Below are 27,136 nucleotides of genomic sequence, written 5' to 3' on the forward strand. Positions count from 1 at the left end.
GGGTGAATTCAAACAGCTTGATAGTCTGTTTCATTGCTAAACCTCCTCAGAATTCGCAGTACGGTTTAATAACTACCCAGAACTAGAATTATATCTCAATAAGGCAACGGTGACCTTGCGGGCCCATCAAGAAGGAGGCTTTCATGTGCATGTCATCTTCCCTCATTCCTTCTTTTGTGGAAATGTAGGCTTGAGGGAAGGCACGAAAAAACAGGGTCGTGGCCAGGCGTAGTTCCATTCGAGCAAGGTGCATGCCGATGCAAACTGACACAAATGTTAGCAATCTGTAGGATCCTTTCTCGGGCAGTATGGATGGCTAACTACGTGATCCACCCCCAAATGGCATCCATGATTCCTTCATTGCTTTTGTAGTGTTTGTCCATCTTTCAGGTTTAAAGCTGCAGTTTTTTTCAATTAGTAAACTTAGACTAGTAGATTTGACAGGGGGTGCAGCAGCCTACCTCTCTGGATCAGGGTAAACCCCAGCCACACGATGAAGACAGTAAGCACTGGTCGACACTGTCAATCCACCACTTATATAGTATCCATTGAATTGAGCACCTTCTGGTGGGACAACTCTTGGCAACGCACCATGAGCAGCAGAGTATAAGCGCAACGTTTCGTCAATAACATGGTTGAGGTATGGAAGATTTCGGAGATCCTTGTCCGTATACCCTTCTGGGAGTTTGCCCAGCTCAGCCACAAGTTTGTCTCGAATGCGGGTATCACGACAGACGGCGTAAGTGAGATAGGTGAGAGAAACTGCGGTGGTATCACTACCAGCGATAATGTAACCCTGGGCTTCATTCTGGATATCTGTCTCGGTCATACCACTCTTTTCAGCATCAAAAACCTTTGTAAACAGTGTAAGCTTTGGATTTTCCGGATTCTCGGCGAGAATCTGTTTATATCGCTCAATACACTTCCTAGGATACATTGCGAATCTCTTTCCGCATGCAGCAACTTTGTTGAAAAATGGGATAGGCAGATAGCGTCCTATCTTGATCAGATTAGGGAAGACTACCCGGAAGGGCTGGATGGCCGAAATCTGTTCTAGATCCATAGAATATTGGTTTTTCTAAGAAAACGTCAGTAACTGATACAGTCAAATTTCTTTAATTGCCCCACCTCGCCCGCCTCTAGCATTTGGAACGACTCTCCAAAGGTCAGCTCGCCGATGACATCAGTCGCAAAGAATAACCACCATTTGAAAACATCGGAAGCACCCCTTGTCTTGAGTTCTCTCGTGATCCCATCAACAGCCATACTGGCTCGCATATGGACCAAAGGTTCATGGCGCGTTAGCGACGAATCCGACATTGCCGATGCCAGCAACCGACGACGACTAGCATGGAATTGCCGATTGGCCGTGGAGAAGATGTTCTCAATGTTGTTCACAATGAACCTACGATACAAATTTCCCTTCACAAACGGGCTGTGGGTTTTGTGGATTTCTTTCGCGCTATGAAGATCGTTGATGTCGACCTGGAATGTGTTGATGCGAACTATAGGGCCTAAAGGAGACAAGTAATATCAGCGAACTGCTTCCCATTTTCAGATTCGATGGCCACCCACCATACTGTTCGTGAAGTGAATGAATATAGGGCAGGATCTCGCCGCGGAGCCAGTAATACCAATAGGCCGCGTCCGTCCACTTCGAGATTTCTGGACCTGGTACACTCGCAAGAGGATTTGTGATTCCTTGGAACAAAAATCTCTAAAATTGAATCCAAGTTAGCAAATAATAGGTCCAGATGAACCTCGCAAAGGTCTGACATACTAGAATGATTAGTCCCAGCACCCCGTACAGGGCTACTGAAGGGTTGTAAACCACTGCTGCAATTGTTGACTCGATCATCGTGTTTCACTTAAGCCTCTGTGTTTGGACGAATCACTCGAATGAATCGTGGAAGACCATCCTCTTATACTTGAATTCTCTGCAGGGACGAGAGGCCGCAGCATTGTCATTTCCCCCGCTCGCTCTTTTCCGAATACCGATTAGTCCGTGACCCACTTTTTGCACAACACAAGGTACAAATAGCGCGGACGTGATTGGCACAACGGCACAACGCAAGTAGCATGATCGACGTGGGGAGTCGGCTTTTGGTGACTCCGAGCTTAAGGGCCGATGAGAGACCGAGTGTCCGATCAAAGAATAGTGGATAGGCTTGAAATGTACTTGCACTAACTAGTTAGTATAAAGGGGGTTGCAGCTGTTCAAGATACGAAATCTGACCGCATTATTAAAATGTAAATTCCTCCATACATGGCTGTTGAAGCACTCCGACTTCATGAATGCCAACCACCTCGACAGTTTCTTATGCTCTCACCAGAGGCCGATACGCAGCATCCCACATTTGGACCCGAATCCATTCCTTCAAATCTGCATCGTTTGTTGGAATTCCTTCCTCTTGGGCAAGCCCCTCGTCCACGGCGCACTTGATCACAGCCGCGGCGATGTCGACACTGATCTCGCGCACATCCTCAACGTCGGGCAACAGCGGTCGATTGGAATCTTGAAGAGCGGGTGATGTTGCCTTCAGTGCCTCCACAGCTGCCACAAGCATCTTTTTGGATAATAGGCGGCACCGTGACAAAACAGCTCCAAGACCAATTCCTGGAAAGCAGGTGGAGTTGTTGCACTCCGCTATCGCAAGAAAAGGAATAATCGAATTAGAAGGCGTTTTCTAAAAGACTGGAGGCCCTTACCGATTTCATGTTTCACGCCCTGGTATTCCACCGGAGGGAATGGACTGCCTGTGGCGACCAGAGCTCGACCTTCGGTCCACTCATAGATGTCTTCGGGTTTTGCCTCATGTAGCCGTGTTGGATTGCTCAGCGGAAACACAATTGGACGTTCTACATGCTTAGCCATTTCTTGGATGATCTCCTTTGTGAATGCTTTCGGCTTCGTGGACGTTCCAATAAGCACATGGGGCTTGACATGCTTCACCACTGACAGAAGATCAAGCCCTTGACCTTCAGGCCACTCACTGTTATCGCGTGCAAATGACTGCTGGGCTGGGGTTAGCCTGTCTCCAAGCGATTTGACGAGCAGTCCTGGTTTATCAATGCACCTAGATATGGTCAGTGCCAACCACCAAAGGCTCGAAATACTGCTTACCATATCTGGTTGGAAGCATCCGTCTTAGACTTATGAGTCTTTGTTGCAATGGTGTCAGAGATTTGGTCCGCGATTCCAGTGCCCGCTGTGCCGGCACCAAAGATCACGACACGGACATCTTCCATCTTGACCTTGCTAACGTATAGTCCCGCCATCATGGCTGCAAGCGTGACGCATCCAGTGCCTTGAATGTCATCGTTGAAGCACGGAATCTGTGTTTGAAACTTGTCAAGGATTCTCTTTGCGTTCTGCAGCCCGAAATCCTCGCTGATATCATTAGACATATTCTTAAGCGAAGTTGACGTGGTGTTCGACGTACAAATGAATCAGCGCCTTAGGAAAACGCTGCCGGGCAGCCTTCACAAATTTGTCAACGAACTCGTCGTACTCCGGGCCCCGGACCCTGCGTTGTCGGAGCCCTAAGTATAAGTCATCATTCAGAAGCTCTTCGTTCTATGATATTATCAACCGGGCTGCTAATAATAGTACTATAAGGAATGTGTCTCACATCGGTTCCGCAATCCAGCACCACTGGAAGCTGTCGAGAAGGATGAACTCCAGCGCAGATGGTTGTAAGCACTAGCTTGGCGACCGAGATGAGAATGGCCCCGATACCCTGATCTCCAATGCCCAGGATCTGCGATTGATAGTGAGCATGATCTGTATAACTTGAGATGCGACAGTTACCTCTTCTCCATCGCTGACCACAATATAGTCAACATCCTCCGTCCTCTCGAATTGGGCCAAGTTTTCCTCAATCCGATCCTGATCCTTGATGTTCAAAAAGCATCCCTCCGGCTTTCGAAACAGTCGCGAGTAATTTTGAATAGCTTCACCTTCAGTCGGTGTATAAATCACACTGAACATCTCTTTGAGATGAGTTTGCAAAAGCTAAACTGCCAGTTAATCATATGTATCTGAAATAGATCAGACAAGCTCACCTTGTAGTAAAGTACTTCATTCTGAGCCTTCATGCTCGCCATGAATGTATTTTTTGATAATTCGTCGGGCCGGCTGCTGTATTGCTCGTATGCGCGCCGAACCTGCTCATCCAGAGTCTGGATATTTGGCGGGAGTAGTCCATGTAGTTTAAATGCATCTCGCTCTTTAGTGGGAAAGGCAGAACCTTTGTTGAACTGAGTGTTTTCGAGGAGCGCAGAACCCTGGGATAAGCTCAGTATACAGCTGCTTGCTCGCACACACTGTGCCCCGCGCGCTCAGTGAACAAGAAACATCTTGTTAGCTCACCTTGTAGGGACATTTCAAAGGCCCTGATGCCGCTCGAGGCAAGTGTCTGAATTTCGACATGAGCAGAAAATAAAAGGAACACACTGTACCAAAACAATCCGAGAAGACAAGGGAAGAGGGAAGTGGGAGGGAGTGAAATATTGTCTGGGTTAGGTGATGTCATCTCGCAGCCACCAAACGGTGTACTCCATCGGACTCTTCTTTTTGGACTAGGGCACATGGATCTTGGAAGTACAAGTAATCATTTCGAGCTACCTCCCTAATAATATGCATGCGTAGTGAGAAATGCAACTACTACGGTCTCATTGCAAAAATATGCGTGATGTATCTATCCAGTTCCTAGCAGGTAGAAAAAAATCAAGCCAAAAGGAATAGTAACACTTAGGGCTCGAGAACATGTCACTTTCGGATCCTCTATACCTTTCGGAACGAAGCAGACTGGGTCGCCAAACCAGACACGCTGGTTGAAAGACAATTCTGGTTGAGATCGCTCGCTCGCGGCCCGAGCTCACTGCGGAGAGTTGGTGGGGGGAGAAGATTATATTCGTGAGGCCGATTATCCTCACGAGATCTTTGGCCGCTTGGTGTTGGTAAATTTAGAATCCGGACGAGGCCGTTTCCGCTCCATGGCCTCCATCTCGGCCTTCATAATTCTCTCCTGCTCCGACATCTTCTTGGGAGCAGCCAGAAGAGACCCTTTCTTCCCTGCCAATGGATTCTTCTTCGATGAAGCAAAAACATTTTTCGGCTTCTGAGCACCAAATGACAGCGATAGCTTCGCAGGAGCCTGGGAAGGAGGCGCAGGAGGATCGGTGCTGGGCATATCCGCTTCGGTATCATCCTTGGACTCGGGGGAATTCGTCGTCGGTGGCGATGGGAGCTTTTCGGTGGCTGGTTTAGATCCAAACCCAATATTCAACTTCACTTTCTCTCCTTCCTTGCGCTGCAATAATTTCGCTTCCGGATCGTCTTCTTCGATCTTCTCCGCATTGCGCTGAGCCCGTTCAATTTGCTCCTGGATCAACTTCTGTTCCCTCTCTTCATCACCTTTATCCTGTCGCTCCTTTTTCATGATTGCTTCGCGCTTCCGCATAGTCTCGGGGCTGTTATCGATCCATGATACGAATAGTCCTTTCTCTGTCTCCTCGACGCGACAAATTCCCTCTCTCCCGAGGTGCGCGGCAAACTGGGATAGTGACTTCCACTCGGTACTGTTCATGTGCACGTGCTAGAAAGAAAAAGTTAGCCTATGGCACTCAATATAGACCGGAAAAACTGACTGTTTTTTCTGCAATGACTTGTTGGTAGAAATGGTTTATGTGGACCTGTTTTTCCCCGTGGGTCGTCCTCAGCAAGTCGATGAAGTTCTTTTTGAACTCGTTTGAAAACTCCCGGATTGCTTTTCCAGAGTTCTCGCCGATAAGCAGCATTTGTCTGACGTGACTTTCGCTTTGAACGTGACACTTGAAGCCATTCTCATCTCTCTAGAGGGGTGTTAGCTAGATGGACGACAAAATTTAGCGAGAGAAGCTGACCATTTGACGTTCACTGGAGGGGTGTTAGCTAGACCCGGGAGGAGCGATAGCATGAGAGACTCACCAGGCTTGGCAGTACCAGCGTAGTCGACCTAATCCCTTGGATTTGATCTTATTGCCCAGATCTTTTGTACTTCCTATCTCAGCGCGGGGCATTTTGACAGAGTACTTTAGCTTGATTGAAGTGAAAGAGGATGTGGCGTTGAAGAGTGGAAGGGTTCGGGAATGAGTTCAAGATCGACAGTTAGGCGGAGAGATCAAATGGATCATGTCAGCATAGTCACGTGCTCTGGTCACTGCTCGGACTCATGCTTCAGACACAATAGTTAGCTAATGCGAAGCAGTGGGATGGAATTGGAATTCATATAGGTTCTGATATTGGAAATAATTGCGAAGACATTTGACCAAACTCCCCGGATCCTGCCTACCGACACAAACTACTGTGCTTTTCTAGAGAGGGCATCCATAGCATACAGTACAAAACAACAACAAAAAGCAAGCTCTTTCACGCATAAACCAACTTCGCCTTTTTCCAAGAGATGAACAGTAACCACTCAGTTTGTGCGTTGAATCATAGAAGAGACGTGGCCAACACGTCACAGGACGAATTCGTGGATTGCCGACGGTCCATTCTCATTGTACTCCACACGACTCATGTAGCCTTTGCTGAGACCCTGGTCGAGGACAAAGAAGACTTTGGCGGCCATCTGAGCCCCAAGAAACACGGCCTCCTCCATGCCACGACCACCCTGGGATGCTCCCGGTCCGCCGGCTGCGCCGCCCGCATTGCCGCTGGCGCCAGGGGCGTTGCTGTTGCCCTGGTCCTTAAAGTCGGGAAAATACTCGGGAAGCTTAAGGGTCTTGACAGAGTTTGGAGTCTGGGAGTGGCCGGACGAGCGGTGATGTGATAGGTCCATCGATGGGGTGCCCGGGGTCATCTGGGGCATCCCCGGATTGTTGTGAGTGGCTGCTACCAGGAGCGGATTGACACCATGCGCGGCAGGGTGATACATGGGCCCCGGTTGGCCCATCGGAGCCGGTGTATTCGTTCCACCGGTGGGCATGGGGGTAGTGAAGGTCGAGGGGATTTCAGATGTGAAGATCGTGCCAGATGGGGAGAGCATGAACTTTTGGGTAATGACACCGAGCAAAGCCTGGGTGAAGCCTGTTTCCAATATTAGCCGACATCATAAGAAGCACATAAGGCAAACAAACCTCTGACTTTGCTGCCGTTTCCGACAATAACCAGGGAGTCCCACAGCTCGCTCCGTTTTGTGGCGTCGGGGACGGCCAGAATGGTGTGGTGGATCTGGGTTGCAATGTCCTCTAGAACGCCGCTCGTCAAACGGTCTTCAGACTGCTGCCGAGGCGTTGCAGTCAGGAAGCGCTCGACGCTCACTTCAACTTCCCTCGAATGCCGAATATAGCGTCGGGAACCATTGACCACGGCATCGTCTCCCTCCAACGGGACAAACTCTTCAAACTGGAAGGACGCCTTTTCCTTCTTGGAATTGGGCAAGCGAGCTTGCTTCGGCTCCACCGCGCCCTTCTTGTTTGTGGCCTTCTCTTTTTCCATGTTGGCAAGATACTCGGTGGTATTACCACTGACAATGGCCGCGACATCTAACACGCCTTCATCATCCTCCGCATTATTATCTTCCGTCCCAGCTTGAGTGCCGTCCCCAGGGCCCCGAGGAACGGAATTAGTTGTGCCATCTGCTCCTGTCGACGCGGCTGCAGCTGGGTTGGCGCCCTGTCGAGCAGTAGCTGCATCGCCAGGGATCGGGGTTCCCGGAGGGAGAATCTCGGTGATGTTGCTTCGTTTGAGCTGCTCGCACATCTCCCTTGTGAAACCCTTGGAACCAAGCAGCTCCACGAGTCGGTCGGTCATAGCATCTCCTCCACAACCTTCCAGCGCGATTCCTCTTCCGTGTTCGTTGACTGCAAAATCCGTTACGGCAGTCACGTCCACCTTGCCCTTTCCAACATCGATGATAGTTGCAGTCGAAGTGCCGTAGCCATAGCAAACGGCGAGCGCGGAGTCCATAAGACTGAAGGCAGGGGCCTTGAATTTCTCAAAGACGAATTGGGTGATGGCCTCGCGATCCCGGGCAGACCAGACGGGTTGAGCGATGAGCATGATCGGGGTATGGAAAGGCGGGCTCAGGGTATTATAAATATGTGTCAAATGCGCAAAGAAACAGGGCCAGTCGACGATGCGCCCATTCTCAATGGGATAAATGGCGCCTTGATCGGACGTCACGTCCTCCTCATAGAGGATCTCTTCGACGGTCTTGGGCTCTTCTTTGTTTTCAATCTCAACAGCGCCTTCGCTCTGCTCCGCCCCTTCGGTGGTCGCGGGCTTGTCGGTCGTCTCGCCATTTGCCGTGCCCTCTTGCGCAGCAGGCTCGGCGTCTTTCATCTCCACATCTTCCTTCAGCCTGTCGGTGCCATTGCTGATCTTGGCCTCCTGGCGCCTCTCACGGATCCGATATGGCTCGTATTCACCCTTCTCCGCAGCAGGGAACATGCGCGTGGGGAAACGGAATCGCGCGGGCGTGAATGTTTCGGGTAGACCCAGCTGCGCCAGGGTCGTCTGAGAACCTGGCGCAATTAACTAGAGAGAGGGTCAGCAATGTTTGAGGAAAGGACAAGTGAATAATCTACACGCACCAGAATATGCTCATCCTTGAAGGGCGGCATCCTTGAGGCGGGAAGATGGGAAGGGCGCAAAAGCTCCGTTGGACATTGAAATTGGGGGGGTGGGAGGCTGGGCGGTGAATGGAGTTACTCATCCTGGACCAGTTAACACCACCCTACATTGTATACTCATGTACGCATCGTGTCATTATTAGTAGATCGAGTTCAGATCAAAAGAGAAATTAAGAAGGAAAAAAAAACTCCAGCCCAAATGCAAAACGCCCCTTTTCTCTATGACCTGCAAGAGACCATCATCCTCTTCATCTTTATTCAGGCCCCGCGTTGTACTTCTCTGTCGCCGACCGGAACAATTCCTGCTGCTGCCGCATCAGCTCCTCCTCAGACAGTCCGCTCTGCTCCATCTTGCTCTGCTTCTTTTCGCGGGACTAGTTGTGAAGGTCAGCCACCCCATCCAGCGCACATCCAGGCCCGAGAACTTACCTTGAGCTGCTCGCGGTGCTCCTCCGCGATAGCAAGCACGCTGGGAATATAATCACCAAAGCCCAGATCCCGTAATGCTTTCTCCACGTGTTCGCAGGCAATCGTCTTTTTCGCCTCTTTCTCGCTGATGTCGTTGGCCTCGGAGGAGATCAGGGTGATGAACTCAACGCAGCATTCCATCAGCAGGTCGCGCGCATCCTTGGCGAACGTTTGACCGGATGATGGGGGCAGGATCTCGGTGATGATCTTCTGGACCGTCGCTGGAGAGAATATCGTGAGCAACCCATACTCGGATACACGGGAAGAATCAAGAAGAGAATATGAATGGTTTTCCAGTCGTACCTTTGGGAAGCGACAGGTCATCGTTTGCTGTGGATAAAATCACGGCGTGTCAGTAGCATGTCGCACACTAGGGCAATCACAGACGCAGAGATCTGACTTACAGCTGAACTCTCGATCGGACATGGTGGTGGATGGTTGGCGTGTCTTGTCGTTTGTTCGCGTCCGTCGGTGGATTGGTGAACTGACTATTTCGCGGCAGAATGACACCGCCCTCGTCCACTTTATCAGGGTTTTTCTTTTTTTCTTCTTTCCTCTTCTTCTCTTCCCACTCACCTTTTTTTTTCATGCAAACACCACCTCAACACTAATAGTAATCCAAGGTATGCTCTCCCATTCTACTCCTTCTGCTTTCCTTTTACCATGATGAACCTTGTTGTCGCCCCTATCATACATTCTATGGTGACGTTACCTGTCCTAGCCAAACGGACGAACTGATAAATTTGCTTTCCATCTGCTATGCATCTTGACTCCTCTAGTGTTACTCATTGCTGACGATGAGAAGAACTTTAGGAAATAACTCTTGGATGGTCTTCAGTTCCCCATGACAGTATTACTAACAGGTATGCGAAGACTTTCCTCCATTTCCCTCTTCCTCCCCCTATTCAATGATGATCAACCTACATTCCATGCTAAGTATGAAGGTGCGCTGCACCTAATGCTTCTAAAATGTAATGCTTTTCATCTTTCGGCTGATTGATTACACACTGTTCTCATGTTGAAATTTGGCATTCGTCATTCTCTGACAATTGATGCTAATCTGCTATACAGTGCGACCCTGGGGAAGCCTTGGCTAGAAAATATCAAATCTATTTATGTCTGAAATGTCTCGAGCTCCTTGTCGTTCCATCTGTAGGCGTGTCAGTAAAATCAGTCAAATTCACAGGTACTCGTAGGCCATGACATGACATACGATAGAAAGCGCCCGCTGAGGTCCTTGGGTGCATCCAGCACCAGCTTGGCCATGACATGGCCCGGCTGCTCGGGCTGGAGAAGCTTTCCGTCCTTGTGGACCGTCGTGAACTTGGAGTGCATCTCGCTATCCAGAGTCGTGGCATGGTCCTCTCGCAACGCCCGTTGCATCTCGGTGTTCACCATGCCAGGTCGAATGGACACCGATGTCACGTCAGGTTCCTCTGAGCCCAGGCTCATGGCAAAGTTGTTCATTGCCGCCTTGGTGGCAGCATAGATAGCCCAGCCCCTGTAGGCATTTACCGCAGCGCCAGACGAGGTGAAGATGATTCTTCCTTTGGACTGGCGCAGGGCTGGAAGAGCCGCTTTAGTCTAGATGGAGAGATCAACGACTTGTTTCTCCAGTAGAGCATATTGGGCCAAATACTCACAAAGGCGATGAGACTGATGAAATTGATATTGAAGGCTTCCTGCCACTGCTGCACCTCCGTATCCGCGAGCTTACCCACCTGGCCCAGGATGCCGTGGTTGAGAACCATGCCATCCAGCTGGCCGAAGGACTGGAGGGCTAGGTCGACAGCCTTTTGGGCCAGAGAGAAATCCGCCAGGTCGCCGTTCAGGACCTCGACCTGTTTGCTGTACTGCTCCTTCAGCTTCTGTAGAGGCTCTACGCTGCGGGCGACGACCACCACATTGTGGGATTGCGGGGCGGAGAGAAGGTACTTGGCTATGGCCAGACCGATGCCTCTTGAGGCTCCTGTGACGATGATGGTCTTGGCTGCCATTGGTGATACCCTGCGTTGCTGGTCAGGGACGAGTTATGATTCAGGCCCGGCGTTCTCAATGTGTGGCCCGGGGTGTCTGACAAAACTCACACAGGAAATAGACGCAGGATCAACAGACTTACTTCCACTCCCAATTTGTTTACCGTCTTCCCGGAAGCGTTGAAGGAGAATGTTCTTCAGTGCGGGGCTTAGTCAGTCGTGGGGTGGCACTTCTTAGTTCAACACAACGTCATCCGAATGTGTTTTGTGATTTTAGGTAAATACGGCATACATAGCTTATCTATCGGAATTGTTGAATAACAATGAAGCCCTTGTAGTGGAGATGAAAACATTGAACTGGGTAGTTAACGTTGTGCTGTTCTCGAAATATATATTAGACATCTAGTTCTCGCAATAAATTGTTCGCACTTTCGCACCTTCAACAAACAATTCCGAACATAATCCGTCTGGACTATACCAGTGATACTCCATCATCTCATTCATTGTTCTTGCACTGCACCTGGTTTCCCTCGAACATAGATCGGATTAAAGTTGTTCCACATACATTAGTCAGCCCATGGAGCTTCCAGAAACTTCAGGCATCGCCAGTCCGGGTCAAGCTGTCGTTTCTTGCCTCTTCATTTCTTCACAACCACCCGTCGCCATTCCCTATTCCCTCTCGTCACTTCCATCTCTTGATCATCCGCCTTCCCAGTCTGACCACCCACCATGGCCAACTATCTCGCCTCCATCTTCGGTACCGAGCAGGACAAGGTCAATTGCTCCTTCTATTATAAGATTGGCGCATGCCGCCACGGTGACCGCTGCTCCCGGAAACACGTCAAACCGTCGTACTCGCAGACCGTTCTGATGCCCAACATGTACCAAAACCCCGCCTACGACCCCAAGAACAAGATGAACCCGAGCCAGCTCCAGAACCACTTCGACGCCTTCTACGAGGACGTCTGGTGCGAGATGTGCAAGTATGGCGAACTTGAGGAACTCGTCGTGTGCGACAATAACAATGATCGTAAGTGAAAGCCTCTTTCCCCCCCACCCCCAAATTGGTGGCGTTTGCGCTAACGTGTACTTTCTCTACAGACTTGATCGGCAACGTCTACGCACGGTTCAAATACGAAGAAGATGCGCAGCAAGCCTGCGATGCACTCAACTCGCGCTGGTACGCCGCCCGGCCCATATATTGCGAGCTCTCACCTGTGACGGATTTCCGAGAGGCGTGTTGTCGTCTGAATAGCGGCGAAGGCTGTGTGCGCGGCGGGTTCTGCAACTTCATTCACCGCAAAGACCCTGGCCCCGAGCTCGACCGAGATATGCGACTATCGACGAAGAAATGGTTGAGGGAACGGGGCCGTGATGCACGAAGCGTTACTCGGAGCCCGAGTCCAGAGCCGACCCGGCGGATGTATTAGCGGGTGCACCTGGTCTGGGACTTTCTAGAGACTGTCTAAATATTTTTTCTTTCTTTTCATTCTCGGCGTTGGGCGAAGACACTGGGTGATTCGATTCCACTTTCCTTTGCGCAGCGGGAGCGTCTAGGTCGGGGGTTGCCGGCTCTATCCTCTGGTGCTGTTGATTGGCATTTGTATTATGATGATATCAGATCCGCAAGAAATTATAGGAGACTTCTTTGCCTTAGATGATCCGCAAGTTGATCCCGCACGATCGTGTAGCTGTCGATGCTCGGAGTGAGTCTTGGCATCCACTTTGTACCTTTGCCACGCCAAACGCGAACTTCGCGTCTCTCACTGCCTCGAACACCGCGACTTATTTTCTACACAGCGTCCGGGATTTGCCCCTGCCAGTCCTGAATCGCATTAGACACGGCTTCAGAGCGGGTTGCTCTGCATCATGGACGATGTCGAGTATAACGATGCCAACCGCGCCTTCATCCAGGCCTTCATGGCGCGCTCATCCATGACCTTGCCAGAAGTCCAGCCGGTCCTGGCAGCCATAATTTCACAGCACGGTACAATTTCCCAACTCTATAAGGTGGATTCCAGTTGCTGACTCGACCATTCTGAACAGAGGGTCGTACAGTCGAGCCCGACGATGTCACCGCAGAACATCTCTCCTCCTTCATTTCCGCCGCCAACTCGGCAATATCCCCCTTTGACCTCGAGATCCGCAGCTCCCTAAATCAAGCCTCTCAAGCAAACTCACAGGGTACGACCACCCCAGTACCGGAGCGGTTCTACGCGCTTGTCAACACAACCAGCGATGCTCTAACGCAACTCGCGACCACCCGCTCCGCCGACGAGATCGCCTTCGTCAAGAGAATTCTGGACTACATGTTCGATACAAATAACACCCGGCGGTGTGAAGGAATGACCATTTCAAGCATCCAGGCTATCCAGCAGGCCAAAACTTCGGGGGATGCCGGTCGACGGCGGTCTACGAATGTCGGTGGCGCGCAGGCGAACCAGGGGGGAACTGCACAACCTCTGAGTATGACACAAGCAGAGAACGTTATGAGGCAATTGGTCGATGAAGGCTGGCTCGAGAAGAGCCGCAAGGGATTGTTTACCCTCACCCCACGGGCGTTGATGGAGCTGCGTGGCTGGTTGGTCTTGACATACAATGACGATGTCACGCGGATCAAGAATTGTGCTGCATGCAAAGAAATCATCACAGTGGTAAGGAACGTTGCTTTTCTTGAAGATCAGACATAGTCTAACCACCGACTGTTAGGGCCAACGTTGTGGCAATCTTGATTGCCCAGGTCGTCTGCACGACCACTGCATGCGGAACTTCTTTCGAATGCAGCAAGCAGAAAAGTGCCCCGTGTGCAAAGAAGAATGGCCCGGTGACCAGTTTGTTGGAGAGAGAGCCATTGCTGCGCAACAGGGCCGACGACCGATTACTGCTGCTGTTCCGCGCGAGACCGCTCCCCCGTCGAGCATGCCGAATGGTCATCATAATGCATCTCAAGATGAAAATGGCGACGAGGATGAAGGGTGAAACACTCAATGATGATGGAATCATCGAAGACCTGGATTGCAGGACCAATTCATCAGCGGGTAATACTGGGGCCCAAGGGCCGCTCCAATTGTCCCAGCAAGGTGCGGCGGTTTCATGGAATCAATCCTAAATGGAAGAAACACAAGCCCTCCCATGAGGCGGAATCTGGACCTCTCGCCTCTTCCATCTGGCTCTTTCTGCGAGCGTCTATTAGAATGAAGTACGTCGATTCTCCGGGTCAGCGACTCGAGCTCGCTCCACCAGCCCAAACTCGACGAGCTTCTTCCAGCCGAGAAATAATACTTCAGCAAGAACAATTAAATCAATGTATCTAAATCCTCTAGTCTTGTAGTTTGTTAATAAATAGGTATCCATATTATTGTCGTTTGCTCCGGGAGCGTTTAGTCCTACTCCACTTTTGCTTTTCTGTCCGAACCCAACCGACCTCTCATCTACATTCCGGACAGCAGCGATGCCTGCAACAAATAAATCCCGGCCAGGTACGCACTCTCTCCCACACCCTAGGACATGTGAATTGACCAGGTTAGGCTGTCTCATCTGCAAAGCACGCAAAGTGAGTATCTCATCTCGTCCACCACATTCTTCTCCTAGCTAGACCCCTAATTATGAACGTAGGTCAGATGTGACCAACCATCTGGACCATGTCCCCAATGCAGTCGCTTGGGCCTGAGCTGCCCGGGACTATCCGATGAAAAGATGACGCATCAGGACCTGCACGCGATCGTCGAGAATGCCTTTCAGCATGCGGGGCGGCGACGACGGGTGCAGGGCGCCTGTCACGAATGCCAGGTTGCCAAAATGCGGTGCTCCCGCGGCAAACCCAGTTGTCAAAGGTGTACATCGAGATCCCTGTCTTGCACTTATTCCAGTGAACGGGGCAAGCGACGGCGCGTCGACCAAGATGGCGCGGAGGAATTGCCCGTCCAGGAGCCCCCGAGTGTCAGCGATGACCAACAACGGTTTGTGCGCCGTCCTGTGAGCATGGAATTCCTTCTCATACATCTGATTTAGGGTGTTGCCTTCAAGTCTTCCCGACGATCCGGTTCATCTAAGAGAACTTGTCGAGTCTTATTTCGTGCATGTCCACCCCCTCCGCTGCCTGAGTTTTATCCACAAACCGTCTTTTATTCAGTCCTTAGACCGAGGGGAGGCAGAACAGGAATTTGGGCAGGCGTTGATGTGTATGATCTGTGCCTTCGGAGCTCGGTGTGCCTTTCTAATATATCTGTCGCCTTTCATTTCTGACCGTTATGGCTATCTAGACATTTGGATTCTTCTTCACAGGCTCAGAACGAAAGACTAAGTTTATCCTGGGCAACCAAGGCTCAGGAGATTGCTTTTCTAAAACTAGGCAATCCTAGTATCTCCAATTTGATGGTGAGTTGAAATCAAAAACCCAGTCTTAGATATGGCTAACCCACGTGTACTCAGGCATTGGTTCTCTTATGCGAATGGCATATGCAGTTTGGCCAAGAGAGTACGGCGTTTATGACTGCGGGTACCTGCTCACGCTTAGCCCAGCTGCTGAGACTCGACTCTGAAGCTACTGACGAGAGCTTGATGGGAATCCCGAAGACATTACTGACCGCAGAGAAAGAGGCGAGGCGTCGACTGCTTTGGTCTTGTTATATCCTGGATGTGCATATCAGCTCCGGCGTTGACTTAATCTCAAACTGGCCTTCATTGCCACAAACACGTCTACCATGCTCAATTAGAGATTTCATATTGCAAACAGAACTTGAAACAGGAACTCTACGAGAAGGGAGCGATTATATTGATGCGCTTTCTCAGTCCACCAACATGTGTCTTGAGGCTTATATCGTCCATGTCGTGTATTTCCGAAAACAGGTTCTACGGTGAGTTCCGCATCCTGTACTAGAAATTGGCATACTAACTGCAAGACTCAGGCTGATTCGACGTTCCGACCCGGGCGTGCTATCCGATTTTGCCCAGCTCATTGCCCAACTTGAAAAATGTGGTGAAAGCTTCCCCAGACACTTGCATCTCAACGAGATCAACGCATATGTCAATGAGGAAAACAATCAACTCTCGTCCTTCTATTCGCTACATCTACTGTACAACCAGTGCTTCTGCGATCTGTACCGAGTCACTCTCCCAGGATATCGATTTCCTTTGTCCGCAATCCTGACCGAGCAGAGACCGGATAGCGTGCGAGCCCTGCAGAGCCAATGCGCGTACTACGCTCAAAGGATCACTGCAATTCTCCAGAATGCGTTGAGCCGGGGGACCAAAGGGTTTGGCGACCCAATATGCGCAATTTGTGCCTATGAATCTTCCAAGATTCAGATTGTGTATGCTCGAACCTGTGCAAAAGAGGACAAGACTGCTGTCACCCAGAACTTGGGTATCAATCTGACTGCTCTGGAAATCATCACCGGCTGGGATAAGAAGAGAGTTGTTTTGGTAAGCCTACAGTCCATTCTTTCTGTCTTGCAGTCCGGCTGACTGCTCCTCTCAGGTATCGTCACTCGCGAAATTACTTCAAGATTTCGGATTTTCCGACTTAGCCAATGAGTGGGTGACACGAAACAGAATGAGGTGAGTGCCCACAACAAGCACGCAATGGTAGTAGTCCGATTAATAATTAATATTGGTTCTAGACCTCAAAGTAGCGATGATGCCCCACCAGAAACGCACCATCTACACCCGTTGGCGCTTTACCGTATGACTTGGAAGGAGATTTCATGGCCTCAACGGACGGACACTAGTATCGCCTCAACACTATCCCGTCCAAGTTACTGGCCTGATGCAGATAACGGCGGTAATCGAGCCCAGCAGAATGACCCTCACACATCTGCTCCAATGGAGGAAATACCTTTCGATCTAGAAGGAATGCCTTCAGTAGACGATCAGCTGCTGCCGGACGTGGACTCCTATCTACAAATGGCGGATGATTTTTCGAATTACCTTACTTGGGACCCGTGGAACTTTGGTTACTCTCTCGATCGAATATAACTGTTTACTGGTTTCAACCAGTTTAGCTGGCCTTTGTTTTCTATCTAATGCGGAATCTTGTCTGCGTATTGTGTAGGGACATCGCTTTTGCCAATGAATCGGATCCAGCGACCAGTGTCTTCGAACTCGTCGGGAACACTTTTAATAGGGTGTTTTCCCTCTTTCAACTCCCCTGCCAGGCCTACCACGCCAACTTCCTCGGCGTAGATACCCCACAGTCTGAGCATCTCGCTGAACAGCTCCGGCATCTTTTGGCTTAAGTCATTTGTTTCACCGGGATCAGAGATGATGTCAAATAGCTCCCATCTCTGAGGGCCCCGAGGCAGCGGCACATATGTGATCTTATACTGACCCTTTCGCAACGCACCGCTACCCGCGATTTCCCAACCAGTGACTTGGTCTTCGCCATGGATGGCCAGCATATCGCCATTGGTCTGCGATCCGCCGCTTGCCATTGCATCCAGGAATGGCTTCCAGCTGACTCCCCGCACGGGAGCAACTGATCTTCCCTTGTATGTGTTCCCCGGATGCTGTAGTCCGGCATAATCGAGAATAGTGGGAACAAAGTCCATGACCGTACAGAACGAGTCAACAATGCGACCACCGGGGTTCTGATTGGCGACCGGCTTCACAACCAAAGGAACTCGGCAGCCACCCTCAGTCGAAAACATCTTGTACAGCCGCGAAGGAGCCGTTGCAGCTTGCGCCCAACGACTTCCATACCAGACAAAAGAGTTGCCTCGGCCGATATTCTCCAGCGAATTGTCATAGTATCGGTTAATATGGGCAACGATGTCATCACCAACAATAGGCTGTGCTTCATAGCTAGCGCCTTCTGCGCCATTGTCTGACATGAAGCAGATGACCGTGTTGTCGTATTCGCCCGTGTTCTTCAGATACTCCAGAACCCGCCCGATGTTATCGTCCATGCGACTGACCATACCTGCAAAAGCCTCCATGGATCGAGCAGACTTTGCCTGTTCGTCGGTAGACATGTTCTTCCACTCATCGGGCTCCCCGGAGACCGTGACAATCTCATGAGGTACCACGTCCTGCGCTACCATACCTAGGTCCTTGAGTTTCTGCAACCGACGTAGTCGCAATGCCTCCGGTCCATCTTCATAGATACCCCGGTACTTATCCATGTTCTCTTTCGGGGCCTGCAGGGGCCAATGTGGCGCAGAGAAGGGCAGATAGGCGAAAAATGGCTTAGACTTATCATCCTCAGACCGTTGTGACAGAAAGTCGATCATCTTGGAGGCGTAGTAGTCTGATGAATAGAAGTCATCCGGCAATTTGCTGACGTACTCCGAATCCTCCATATGCAATGCTGTCACAGCTGTCTCAAAGAAGCGAGGGGGCTCTTCCGCGATATTTTCGTACTGCGGCTCATATCCTATAAATACAGTTACTTTCTGCTTTCCCATAAAGTCTTCTAATCAGTCATACCGTAGTGATTAGCACACCCTGGTAGCAGAGCAAATGACCGTTCAAACCCGCGCATATGCGGACCATATTCTTTCTTGAGACCAAGATGCCATTTGCCCGACATCACAGTGTGATACCCGCCCTCACGCAGCAGCTCGGGCACGGCAACCACTTTATCTGTCAAATATCCTTCATGACCAGGGGCACCTTGGTGAGCAGGAGAGTTTCGCACGAGCTCTGACAGCTGTCCGAGTCCGGTCAAGTGGTGATCCGTGCCCGTCATCAGCATTGCGCGAGTGGGCGAGCATGCCGCCGCAACATGGAATGACGTGAATCGTAGACCCCCTGCAGCTTGGGCAAGAGAATCGATATTAGGCGTGTTGATTTCGGACCCGAAACAGCTGCAATCGCTGAATCCGAGGTCGTCGGCGACGATAATGAGGAAATTAGGTCGGGATGCCATTGCTTAGGTACATCCAAGAAACAGACACAAAGGAAAGTCAGGACCTGGTAACTAGGGAGAAGAGAAAAAGAAAACCTCCCAGCTCCCTTTTTTACACTAAAAACATGCATTTTATCAGTTCCCCCACCGCCAACCTTTCTCTAAGGCGTGATAAGCTGGGGTGTGCACGACAACGCCGGGGCTCGGGTATTCGCCAGGTCATTCTCGGGGCTCGGCCCCGCTTCTCGCCCGGCTTTCGCCAAATTCCATTTAGCCAGTCTACCCCGGATTTTGAATTGAGCAATAGGATAAAGGGAGATCTCAAAGAGAAGTGGAGACCATGAAGTATGCTCATCCGAAAGAGGTATTGCACCATCAGACTTTCAGGAGTGATGGTATATAAGCTGAGGATGACCTCCTGGGCGAAGGAGCTAGGACTTTGTGTATGAGCGCTTTACCCCAAGACCCTCAGTTTGATTTCAAAATGGCAGTAGAAGCGCAAGCCGAAACCTCCTTGAAGCAGCGCTTGTCATTGTTTACACCAGTGACGGCTTTTCTGACTTTGTAACTCCCCCCAAGGGCTTGTTGTGGTGTTGTTTTGCTGATAGCGAATATGCAGTTACCTTTCCCTGGCAGCACTGAATTTCGGCTATGATGTTGGTATGTACAACTGTGCCTCGCCTCATACAAGGGAACCTAACTCACATATGTGATTTCCAGGGACCTTTTCTGGGGTTCAGGCCATGGATCGTACGTCACACTGGTTTCGTTGCTGCATGAGAATGGCTTGTTAACGTATAGATAGCGTTTGTTCGTCGTTTCGGTTCATACGACAAAGCAACTCAGGATTATAGTATTCCCGGTTACTTGGCCTCGGTGATGAACTCGACTCCTTTCATTGGAAAATTGATTGTCTGAAATCCGCAACCAAATTTACGAATATGTCGTTGACCTTTCCTACAGGGAGCTTTGGCCTGTGGCATTATCACAGAGAGATGGGGACGGAGAAGTGCGGTTGCCATTATGGCGTGTATTTCTCTCGTGTATGTTTTTTTCCTATAAATATCTTGAGTATTTGGGACTTACTCTTAGCAGAGGAGTCACCCTGCAAACATCAGCAACAACCGCGGCTCAGTTCACCCTCGGCCGCATCATCAACTTCGGCATGACAGGTTTCTGCATCGTTGTCACACCTATATACCAAGCAGAATGTTCACCACCGGCGCTGAGAGGACTGATTTCGTCTACAGTTCAGTTCCAGATCACCCTTGGCCAGCTTATTGCTTCGCTGGTTAATTTGGGGACGGAGAATATAACCTCGAATTCTTCGTGGCAAATACCTATCGGTACGCGGTTAGAAGCTTATGGAGATTGGTGATACTGACTGCGGTTCTAGGACTGCAATTTATCGTGCCGGTCTGTATTTTGGCACTCTTGCCATTCATGCCGGAATCACCGAGATGGTGAGTGATGATCCTTGCGAAGTGTACTAAGCGATGATATTGACATCGTTATCAATACAGGCTAGTTTCTAAAGGCAGATATGATGAGGCAGAACGGTTTCTGAAAACACTTCGACCAAAAAGTGCGACAAGCGAAGAAATTTCACTTGAGATCGAACACTTACAGCACTCAAGTGCAAATCAAGGCAAAGGGTCGTGGAAAGAAGTGTTCAACAAAAAGAATCGGGTAAGTCTACGCCGAACTAGCAGTTCCCACAGTGGACTGATTCACAGCAAATACATAGATTCGTACCGCGATCGCTGTTCTGGTGATGTTCTGCCAACAGATCACTGGCCAGGCCTTTGTCTCTCAGTACGGCGTTGTCTTCTATAAACAGCAGAATATCAGTGACCCATTCTTATTGAGCGTAATTCAGACGGTGATTAGCGTTGTCTGCAGTGTGATCACGTTGCTTTTCGTGGACCAGGTGGGAAGAAGGTGAATTTCTATCGTACTGGTTGAGTGTAGAAACACAAGCGCTAATCGTGCATACCACTAATACAGGGCGATTATTTTGACGGGCGGAACAGCGATGGGGGTTTTCCTGCTCCTGGTAGGAGGAATGGGGACGCTGAAGAACCCCGGGCCTAACGCTAAACGCACAATGGTGGCATCTCTCATGCTGTATGGAGCATCGTATGCCCTGTCATGGGCGACAGTGTATGTCCTTTCTTGTCTCCTATGCTTGAAGTCGAATCTGACGCGATGCAACTAAAATAGATCCTACATTATCCTTGGCGAAGTGGCCAACAGTCGCGTCAAGGAAAAAACGAGCGATCTTGCCGTGTCAATTTCGGTGCTGACCACCTTTGTGGTGTCGTTCACCCTCCCGTACCTGTTGGACGCGCCGTATGCCGATCTGGGAGCCAAGGTCGGATTTATTTACGGCAGCATCACGGTCGTTTCGTCCGTGGTGGCGTACTTCATGGTTCCTGAGATGAAGGGGCGCTCGTTGGAGGAAGTGGACCAGCTGTTTGAGGCCCGAGTGCCGCTGAGGAAGTTTCGGCAGGCCAAGTTGGAGGAGGACCTGGAGCCGGAGAAGAGTGGTGCTTGAAGGAGTAACTCTAACTATTGGGCCTGAACCCAGTGCCGACCATTAATATGTAAGCACATTAGGTTTCCTTTAGTCAAATAATATAAGCAGACTTTGTTGAACTAAGTGCTAGCGTTACCGGACAATTGTCGGGCATTAACTCGGTTCCACCCTTTGCCCTGCCAAACTCTCCGGAGTCGATGACGAGGCTGCCCGGTTCACAGCCGGTCAGTTTGCCGGGAAAGGTCGGCTTGCCTTGCCACTGGGATTGACCGGGGTTCCCCACACATAATTAAATAGGGGACCAGCCATAGACAGCCTCCTACGCCATTACCCACCCACCTTCCGTGCAGGCAACTCGTATTTCGCCGAAAAGGTAACTAAGCTAGACGATTGTTATTATTCCCCACAGCCCGACCGTACTTGGATCGGCACAATTAAATATTTTGCGTGCCCGGGCGCGGAAAGCGACTTTCTGTTTCATCCCCAGATTGTCGCTTCCTTACCCAAACAAGCGGCAAGATGCGGTCCAAAGTGAGTTAATCACCCCCTAAGCGCGAAAAAGTTGACTGACTAACATTCTTGGATCAGTCAGTGATCCGGGCAGTCTTGCCCTTGCTTCTGTCGCTGGGAGCTTCTGTCGAAGCGTCTTCCCCGGCGAATAATCGTGTTCGCCAGGGTATCCGTCGACACACCGATTCGGCAACCAACTCGAGCCAGAATGTGTACCAAACCGACTTCCCCGGAGTCACCTGGAACGAAGACAATTGGCTTCTCACGACCACGAATATCCAACAGGGTATTTTCCAGGCGAGAGGTTCTGTGGCTAATGGGTATTTGGGTATCAACGTTGCGAGCGCTGGTCCCTTCTTTGAGGTTGATACTCCGCAAGACGGCGACGTGATCAGCGGCTGGCCTTTGTTCTCCACACGCCAGACGTTTGCGACAATCGCTGGTTTCTGGGATTCGCAACCTACAACCAATGGCTCCAATTTCCCCTGGCTGTACCAGTACGGCGGCGACAGTGTCATCAGCGGCATTCCGCACTGGAGCGGGATCGTTTTGGATCTTGGTGGTGACAGTTACTTGGACGCGACGGTGGACAGCAGTGCCATCTCGAACTTCCGATCTACTTATGACTTCAAAGCGGGTATTTTGCTCTGGTCTTACCAGTGGACACCGAAAGGCAACAATGGCTCCTATCAAATCACATACCGTCTTTTTGCCAACAAGCTGTATGTCAACCAAGCTGTGGTGGATATGGAAATCATCCCATCCACGCATGCCGAGGGCGAGATTGTGAATGTACTGGATGGATTGGCTGCTGTTCGCACCGACTTTGTCGAGTCTGGTCAAGACGATGGCGCTATCTTCTCTGCGGTTCGACCGAACGGAATTAACAACGTCACGGCTTATGTATACGCCAACCTCACTACTTCCTCTTCTGGCGTAGACTTGACATCTCGCAAGCTTGTCCGTGACAGACCATATGTTAACCAGAATGCATCATCCATTGCGGAGTCTGTTCCTGTGAAGTTGTCCCCGGGCCAGGCGGTGCGCATCACCAAGTATGTTGGTGCTGCGTCCACGGACGCCTTTGCCGACCCAAAGCAAACGGCTAAGCAAGCTTCATATACAGCTCTAACCAATGGATATTCCAAGTCGCTGCGCTCACACATCGCTGAATGGGCAAATATCATGCCCGAAGACTCGGTTGACCGCTACTCATTTCCTGGAAATGGTTCTCTGCCCGCAGATAGCAACATCATTGACTCTGCAATCATCGCTGTCGCCAATACCTACTACCTTTTGCAAAACACTGCGGGGCAGAACGCGATCAAGGCAGCTTCAGGTGCTCCAATCAATGATAATAGTATCTCTGTGGGTGGCTTGACCTCCGACTCATACGCTGGACAAGTCTTTTGGGATGCCGATGTTTGGATGCAGCCCGGCATTGCTGCATCCCACCCAGAGTCGGCACAGCGGATTACAAACTATCGCGTGGCCAAGTATGAGCAGGCGAAGGCCAATATCAAGACCGCTTTCACCAGCTCCCAGAACCATACCACATTCTCCCCCAATGCAGCCGCGTTTCCCTGGACAAGCGCACGCTTTGGCAACTGCACGGCCACTGGTCCATGCTGGGACTATGAGTACCACTTGAATGGGGACATTGGCATTTCGTTGACCAATCAGTGGGTGGCCAGCGGTGATACACAGGGCTTCAAGGAGAAACTTTTCCCTATCTACGATTCGGTCGCCACTCTGTACGCCGACCTGTTGGTGCAAAATGGTTCTTCTTGGACTCTGAAGAACATGACGGACCCCGACGAGTATGCAAATAATGTCGATGCGGGTGGATATACCATGCCGCTAATTGCTGAGACGCTTATGCACGCCAATGCCTTCCACCATCAATTTGGACTTCCTCAGAACGAGACATGGAACCAAATGGCTTCCAATGTCCTCGTGATCCGCGAGAACGGCATTACCCTCGAGTTTACGACAATGAATGGAAGCGCCCTTGTCAAGCAGGCCGACGTTGTTCTGAACACTTATCCCCTAGATTATAGCTCTAACTACACCACTCTGGATTCATTGAACGATTTGGACTATGTGAGTACTGCATAATATCTACCCTTTAAGCTGGAGATGTACTTACGCACTGAGTAGTATGCCAACAAGCAGTCACCTGATGGTCCGGCCATGACATGGGCTATCTTCTCGATCGTCGCGAGCGAGGTGTCACCTTCCGGATGTTCCGCCTACACGTACGCTCAGTACTCGTACAAGCCGTATGCCCGTGCGCCATTTTTCCAGCTCTCAGAGCAGCTAGTCGACGATGCTACTCTCAATGGCGGCACCCACCCGGCTTTTCCTTTCCTGACTGGTCATGGCGGTGCTAACCAGGTCGGCGTATTTGGTTATCTCGGATTGCGTTTGCTACCCGACAACTTCCTCCATATTGACCCCAATCTGCCGCCCCAGATACCTTATTTGAGATATCGGACTTTCTACTGGCGTGGGTGGCCTATTTCAGCTTGGTCGAACTATACGCACACTACCATCAGCCGTTCTACCACAACTTCACCTCTGGATACTGCCGATCAGCGCTTCGGTAACCAGACCATCCAGGTTCACTCTGGACCAGGGACGAGGGCGACTGTCTACAAGCTACCAGTGAAAGGATCTGTCGTCATTCCCAATCGACAGATTGGATCACAGAACACGGTTGCCGGCAACCTTGTGCAATGTCAGCCTGTCCAGTCGTCCGATGCATTTGAGCCAGGCCAATTTCCCATATCACTGGTAGATGGTGCTTCCTCTACCAAATGGCAGCCTTCATTTGCGGCAAACATGAGCTCCGTCACTGTTCCACTCCCTGGGAATGAAGTTGGGAGCATGGTCTCAGGGTTTTTCTTTGACTGGGCACAGGCACCTCCTGTCAATGCTACCGTGATCTTCCACAACAAGACCATCCATGACCCTGCCTCAGTCTATGCGTCTTCCACCGACAGATCCGACTACACTGTGATCACTTCTCTGTCGGAAATCAAGCAATCCAATCCCTACAACACGGTCACCACAAACCTTGATGCTGTTGTCATTCCGACCGGCAACACGACAAATGTTACCCTGTCATCTCCAGTGCCCGCCGCTCGCTATGCTTCATTGCTCATTGTGGGCAACCAGGCTCTTTCTCCAGTAGATGTGCAGGCTAAGAATGGCACAGGTGCAACTGTTGCCGAGTGGGCTATCATTGGTCAGAACCAGCAGTCTCAGTCAAACTCGGGCAACACTAAGCGGGCCATGAACTGGCGCGCTATGGCAGCAGCAGCTGGCTCGGATGGGACTATGCGCCAGCGGCGTCAAGCCCTCCCTCTCAACTGAGCGAGAGATAGTTTGGACGAGAACATTCTTTGCACAGTGTATTTGAATACTTGTTTACAAAATCAGTGATGCCTCGCTCACTGCAATACATCCCCCCCCCCCCTTTTTTTTTTAAAGTATCTCACGCCAAATCTGCTGCTTTCGGATGCACTGGTTTGAAACTGAAGATTTGAAGGGTAACCTCAAATGGCTGGCCTCTGATAGTTCGGCTACAAAGTATAGAAATGAATATGATGAGCGCATGAATCATCTAGAGCAGAACCGATCTAGAAGATTGAACGTGTGCTAGCCCCGGTTTACGCCATCCGCAAATATATCACCCACAGATTCAGCAACATAGACGTCATTTCTATCAGAGAGTATCTGAGTGGAGTGAATCCAATCCCATACCCACAGCACCAACAGGCTTATCAAAGGGGAAAGCATCAACGAGGATATCCAAGGGCGTCCCGGCAGTATAAAAGGTCGTTGCACACGATAGCTTCCTCTGTGGAGTTGTGAAAGAAGGGTAGTTGAAAACCCCCTCTGCTCCGTCTGCAACAAAAAGAGCGTCGAAGTTGGTCGCATCAGAGGCAGAGTATGTCTGATTTACACCGTCAATCATCTTCCTGCCGCAACGACACTACAGACGATTTTTGGGTGTGATACTCCGTATATTACTTGCCCTTGAGGTCCGCATGAACACGACTATCAAAAAATAATCTTCAATGTTTCAAAGCAATGTTAGTTCCATGTCCTCGTAGGAAATATGTGCCTTCAGAATTCAGATACAAAACAATCTGCAGAATAGAGAGTATGAGTAGAATGCATTTCCTTCATTTCCAAGACCGAGCCATTTGACTGACTCCCTCAATCGTCGCGGTAGGATCGCTGCGATCCACGAAGCCGAACTTTTCATACAGGGGAGCTCCATCCTTACTAGCATCCACATACGCGTCTAGACCTCCTTCATCTGCAATCTTGCATCCCCAACTGACCAGCAGCGAGGCAGCCCCGCGTCTTCTGTGGTCAGGATGAGTGGCTAGCATGTCTAGATCTGGATACCGAAGCTTGTCAGTATGGTCAATAATTAAAAGGCTAGGTGGAAATCATACAGATATGGCTTTTATCCCCCATAATCTTTAACCTCTCGCTATCCAATCTTGCAAAGAAAGCATCGCAGTCTTGCCCAGGCATATCAGCATGCCAGAGCGGAAACCGACTGCCGCGTTGTTGGAAGTCCACGGCCATGTCCCATTTGGCATAGGCCACCAGTTTAGATCGACCATCTTCTTCAACTAATTCTGGATCGACAACCTTCAGGTATTTTTGGAATGGCTTGTGAAGGAGGTCATGCCGGTTGGCATCATCCCACCATTGTCGCACACTCGAGGTGTCAGGAAACAGATGACGCATTGCAGGATCATTAAAGGCAATGAACCATAACTCAATTATAGCAGGAATATCATCAAGAGTGACAGCTGGAGGGAATCAGCTGTTGACATTCCGGGTATGTGGTGTTAGACAGTGTCGCTAATGGACGGAGAAGCTGCTTGTAGGTGATTCTGCAATCGTAAACTACCAAACAGCGGTCTGCAGCCAAGCCAGTCTCTTAAATAGGTTGCTGCAATGCAGTCTTCCATCGATTTCGATCTTGGCTCCGCCTGGTCTTAAAAGCCCCCACATCAACCCTTGCTATGTCAGCACATGCAGTAAGCGAGCAAGTAAGACCCGAAAATCCCAAGGTGAGAGAAACGCTGGTACTATTAGACTGTCTCACAGAATTTAGTGCGAATCCAACTAGTAATTCAGAGAAATTGT

At 50.3% G+C, this 27,136-nt stretch overlaps 12 protein-coding genes across 12 annotated transcripts; 5 read left to right on the forward strand and 7 right to left on the reverse strand.

The window, feature by feature from the left end:
• Positions 1-457: 457 nt before the first annotated feature.
• PFLUO_LOCUS883 (mitochondrial) lies at positions 458-4,107 on the reverse strand (the record flags this gene model as incomplete). Its single annotated transcript, XM_073786654.1, has 10 exons — positions 458-1,078; positions 1,129-1,514; positions 1,576-1,717; positions 2,331-2,617; positions 2,710-3,077; positions 3,125-3,391; positions 3,444-3,577; positions 3,633-3,761; positions 3,812-4,015; positions 4,066-4,107. 10 exons carry the CDS (start codon positions 4,105-4,107, stop codon positions 458-460), a joined length of 2,580 nt encoding a protein of 859 aa, XP_073634978.1.
• Positions 4,108-4,934: 827 nt separating this feature from the next.
• Positions 4,935-6,063, reverse strand: PFLUO_LOCUS884 (uncharacterized protein; the record flags this gene model as incomplete). The annotated part of the gene is made up of 4 exons (XM_073786666.1): positions 4,935-5,600; positions 5,653-5,856; positions 5,908-5,920; positions 5,972-6,063. 4 exons carry the CDS (start codon positions 6,061-6,063, stop codon positions 4,935-4,937), a joined length of 975 nt encoding a protein of 324 aa, XP_073634979.1.
• Positions 6,064-6,503: 440 nt separating this feature from the next.
• PFLUO_LOCUS885 (Actin-like protein arp9 (SWI/SNF complex component arp9)) lies at positions 6,504-8,610 on the reverse strand (the record flags this gene model as incomplete). The annotated part of the gene is made up of 3 exons (XM_073786677.1): positions 6,504-7,072; positions 7,123-8,524; positions 8,581-8,610. The coding sequence occupies 3 exons, from the start codon at positions 8,608-8,610 to the stop codon at positions 6,504-6,506; spliced, it is 2,001 nt and encodes a 666-aa protein (XP_073634980.1).
• Positions 8,611-8,873: 263 nt separating this feature from the next.
• PFLUO_LOCUS886 (negative cofactor 2 transcription regulator complex subunit ncb2) lies at positions 8,874-9,513 on the reverse strand (the record flags this gene model as incomplete). The annotated part of the gene is made up of 4 exons (XM_073786688.1): positions 8,874-8,993; positions 9,049-9,308; positions 9,391-9,417; positions 9,492-9,513. 4 exons carry the CDS (start codon positions 9,511-9,513, stop codon positions 8,874-8,876), a joined length of 429 nt encoding a protein of 142 aa, XP_073634981.1.
• Positions 9,514-10,200: 687 nt separating this feature from the next.
• Positions 10,201-11,084, reverse strand: PFLUO_LOCUS887 (uncharacterized protein; the record flags this gene model as incomplete). Its single annotated transcript, XM_073786699.1, has 3 exons — positions 10,201-10,237; positions 10,301-10,671; positions 10,731-11,084. The coding sequence occupies 3 exons, from the start codon at positions 11,082-11,084 to the stop codon at positions 10,201-10,203; spliced, it is 762 nt and encodes a 253-aa protein (XP_073634982.1).
• Positions 11,085-11,792: 708 nt separating this feature from the next.
• Positions 11,793-12,493, forward strand: PFLUO_LOCUS888 (uncharacterized protein; the record flags this gene model as incomplete). The annotated part of the gene is made up of 2 exons (XM_073786710.1): positions 11,793-12,093; positions 12,165-12,493. The coding sequence occupies 2 exons, from the start codon at positions 11,793-11,795 to the stop codon at positions 12,491-12,493; spliced, it is 630 nt and encodes a 209-aa protein (XP_073634983.1).
• A 439-nt stretch (positions 12,494-12,932) lies between these two features.
• PFLUO_LOCUS889 (uncharacterized protein) lies at positions 12,933-14,042 on the forward strand (the record flags this gene model as incomplete). Its single annotated transcript, XM_073786721.1, has 3 exons — positions 12,933-13,050; positions 13,110-13,717; positions 13,773-14,042. 3 exons carry the CDS (start codon positions 12,933-12,935, stop codon positions 14,040-14,042), a joined length of 996 nt encoding a protein of 331 aa, XP_073634984.1.
• Positions 14,043-15,863: 1,821 nt separating this feature from the next.
• Positions 15,864-17,039, forward strand: PFLUO_LOCUS890 (uncharacterized protein; the record flags this gene model as incomplete). Its single annotated transcript, XM_073786732.1, has 4 exons — positions 15,864-15,919; positions 15,971-16,487; positions 16,543-16,622; positions 16,685-17,039. The coding sequence occupies 4 exons, from the start codon at positions 15,864-15,866 to the stop codon at positions 17,037-17,039; spliced, it is 1,008 nt and encodes a 335-aa protein (XP_073634985.1).
• A 44-nt stretch (positions 17,040-17,083) lies between these two features.
• Positions 17,084-18,930, reverse strand: PFLUO_LOCUS891 (uncharacterized protein; the record flags this gene model as incomplete). The annotated part of the gene is made up of 2 exons (XM_073786743.1): positions 17,084-18,435; positions 18,489-18,930. 2 exons carry the CDS (start codon positions 18,928-18,930, stop codon positions 17,084-17,086), a joined length of 1,794 nt encoding a protein of 597 aa, XP_073634986.1.
• Positions 18,931-19,932: 1,002 nt separating this feature from the next.
• On the forward strand, positions 19,933-21,466 carry PFLUO_LOCUS892 (uncharacterized protein; the record flags this gene model as incomplete). Its single annotated transcript, XM_073786754.1, has 8 exons — positions 19,933-19,952; positions 20,005-20,255; positions 20,306-20,372; positions 20,433-20,494; positions 20,558-20,598; positions 20,657-20,850; positions 20,917-21,072; positions 21,133-21,466. The coding sequence occupies 8 exons, from the start codon at positions 19,933-19,935 to the stop codon at positions 21,464-21,466; spliced, it is 1,125 nt and encodes a 374-aa protein (XP_073634987.1).
• Positions 21,467-21,967: 501 nt separating this feature from the next.
• On the forward strand, positions 21,968-25,336 carry PFLUO_LOCUS893 (alpha; the record flags this gene model as incomplete). The annotated part of the gene is made up of 3 exons (XM_073786765.1): positions 21,968-21,979; positions 22,037-24,061; positions 24,119-25,336. The coding sequence occupies 3 exons, from the start codon at positions 21,968-21,970 to the stop codon at positions 25,334-25,336; spliced, it is 3,255 nt and encodes a 1,084-aa protein (XP_073634988.1).
• Positions 25,337-26,151: 815 nt separating this feature from the next.
• On the reverse strand, positions 26,152-26,731 carry PFLUO_LOCUS894 (uncharacterized protein; the record flags this gene model as incomplete). Its single annotated transcript, XM_073786777.1, has 2 exons — positions 26,152-26,372; positions 26,431-26,731. 2 exons carry the CDS (start codon positions 26,729-26,731, stop codon positions 26,152-26,154), a joined length of 522 nt encoding a protein of 173 aa, XP_073634989.1.
• Between the last annotated feature and the right edge of the window lie 405 nt (positions 26,732-27,136).

The sequence above is a fragment of the Penicillium psychrofluorescens genome (assembly GCF_964197705.1).
Source record: "Penicillium psychrofluorescens genome assembly, chromosome: 1".
Classification (NCBI taxonomy): Eukaryota; Fungi; Ascomycota; class Eurotiomycetes; order Eurotiales; family Aspergillaceae; genus Penicillium; species Penicillium psychrofluorescens.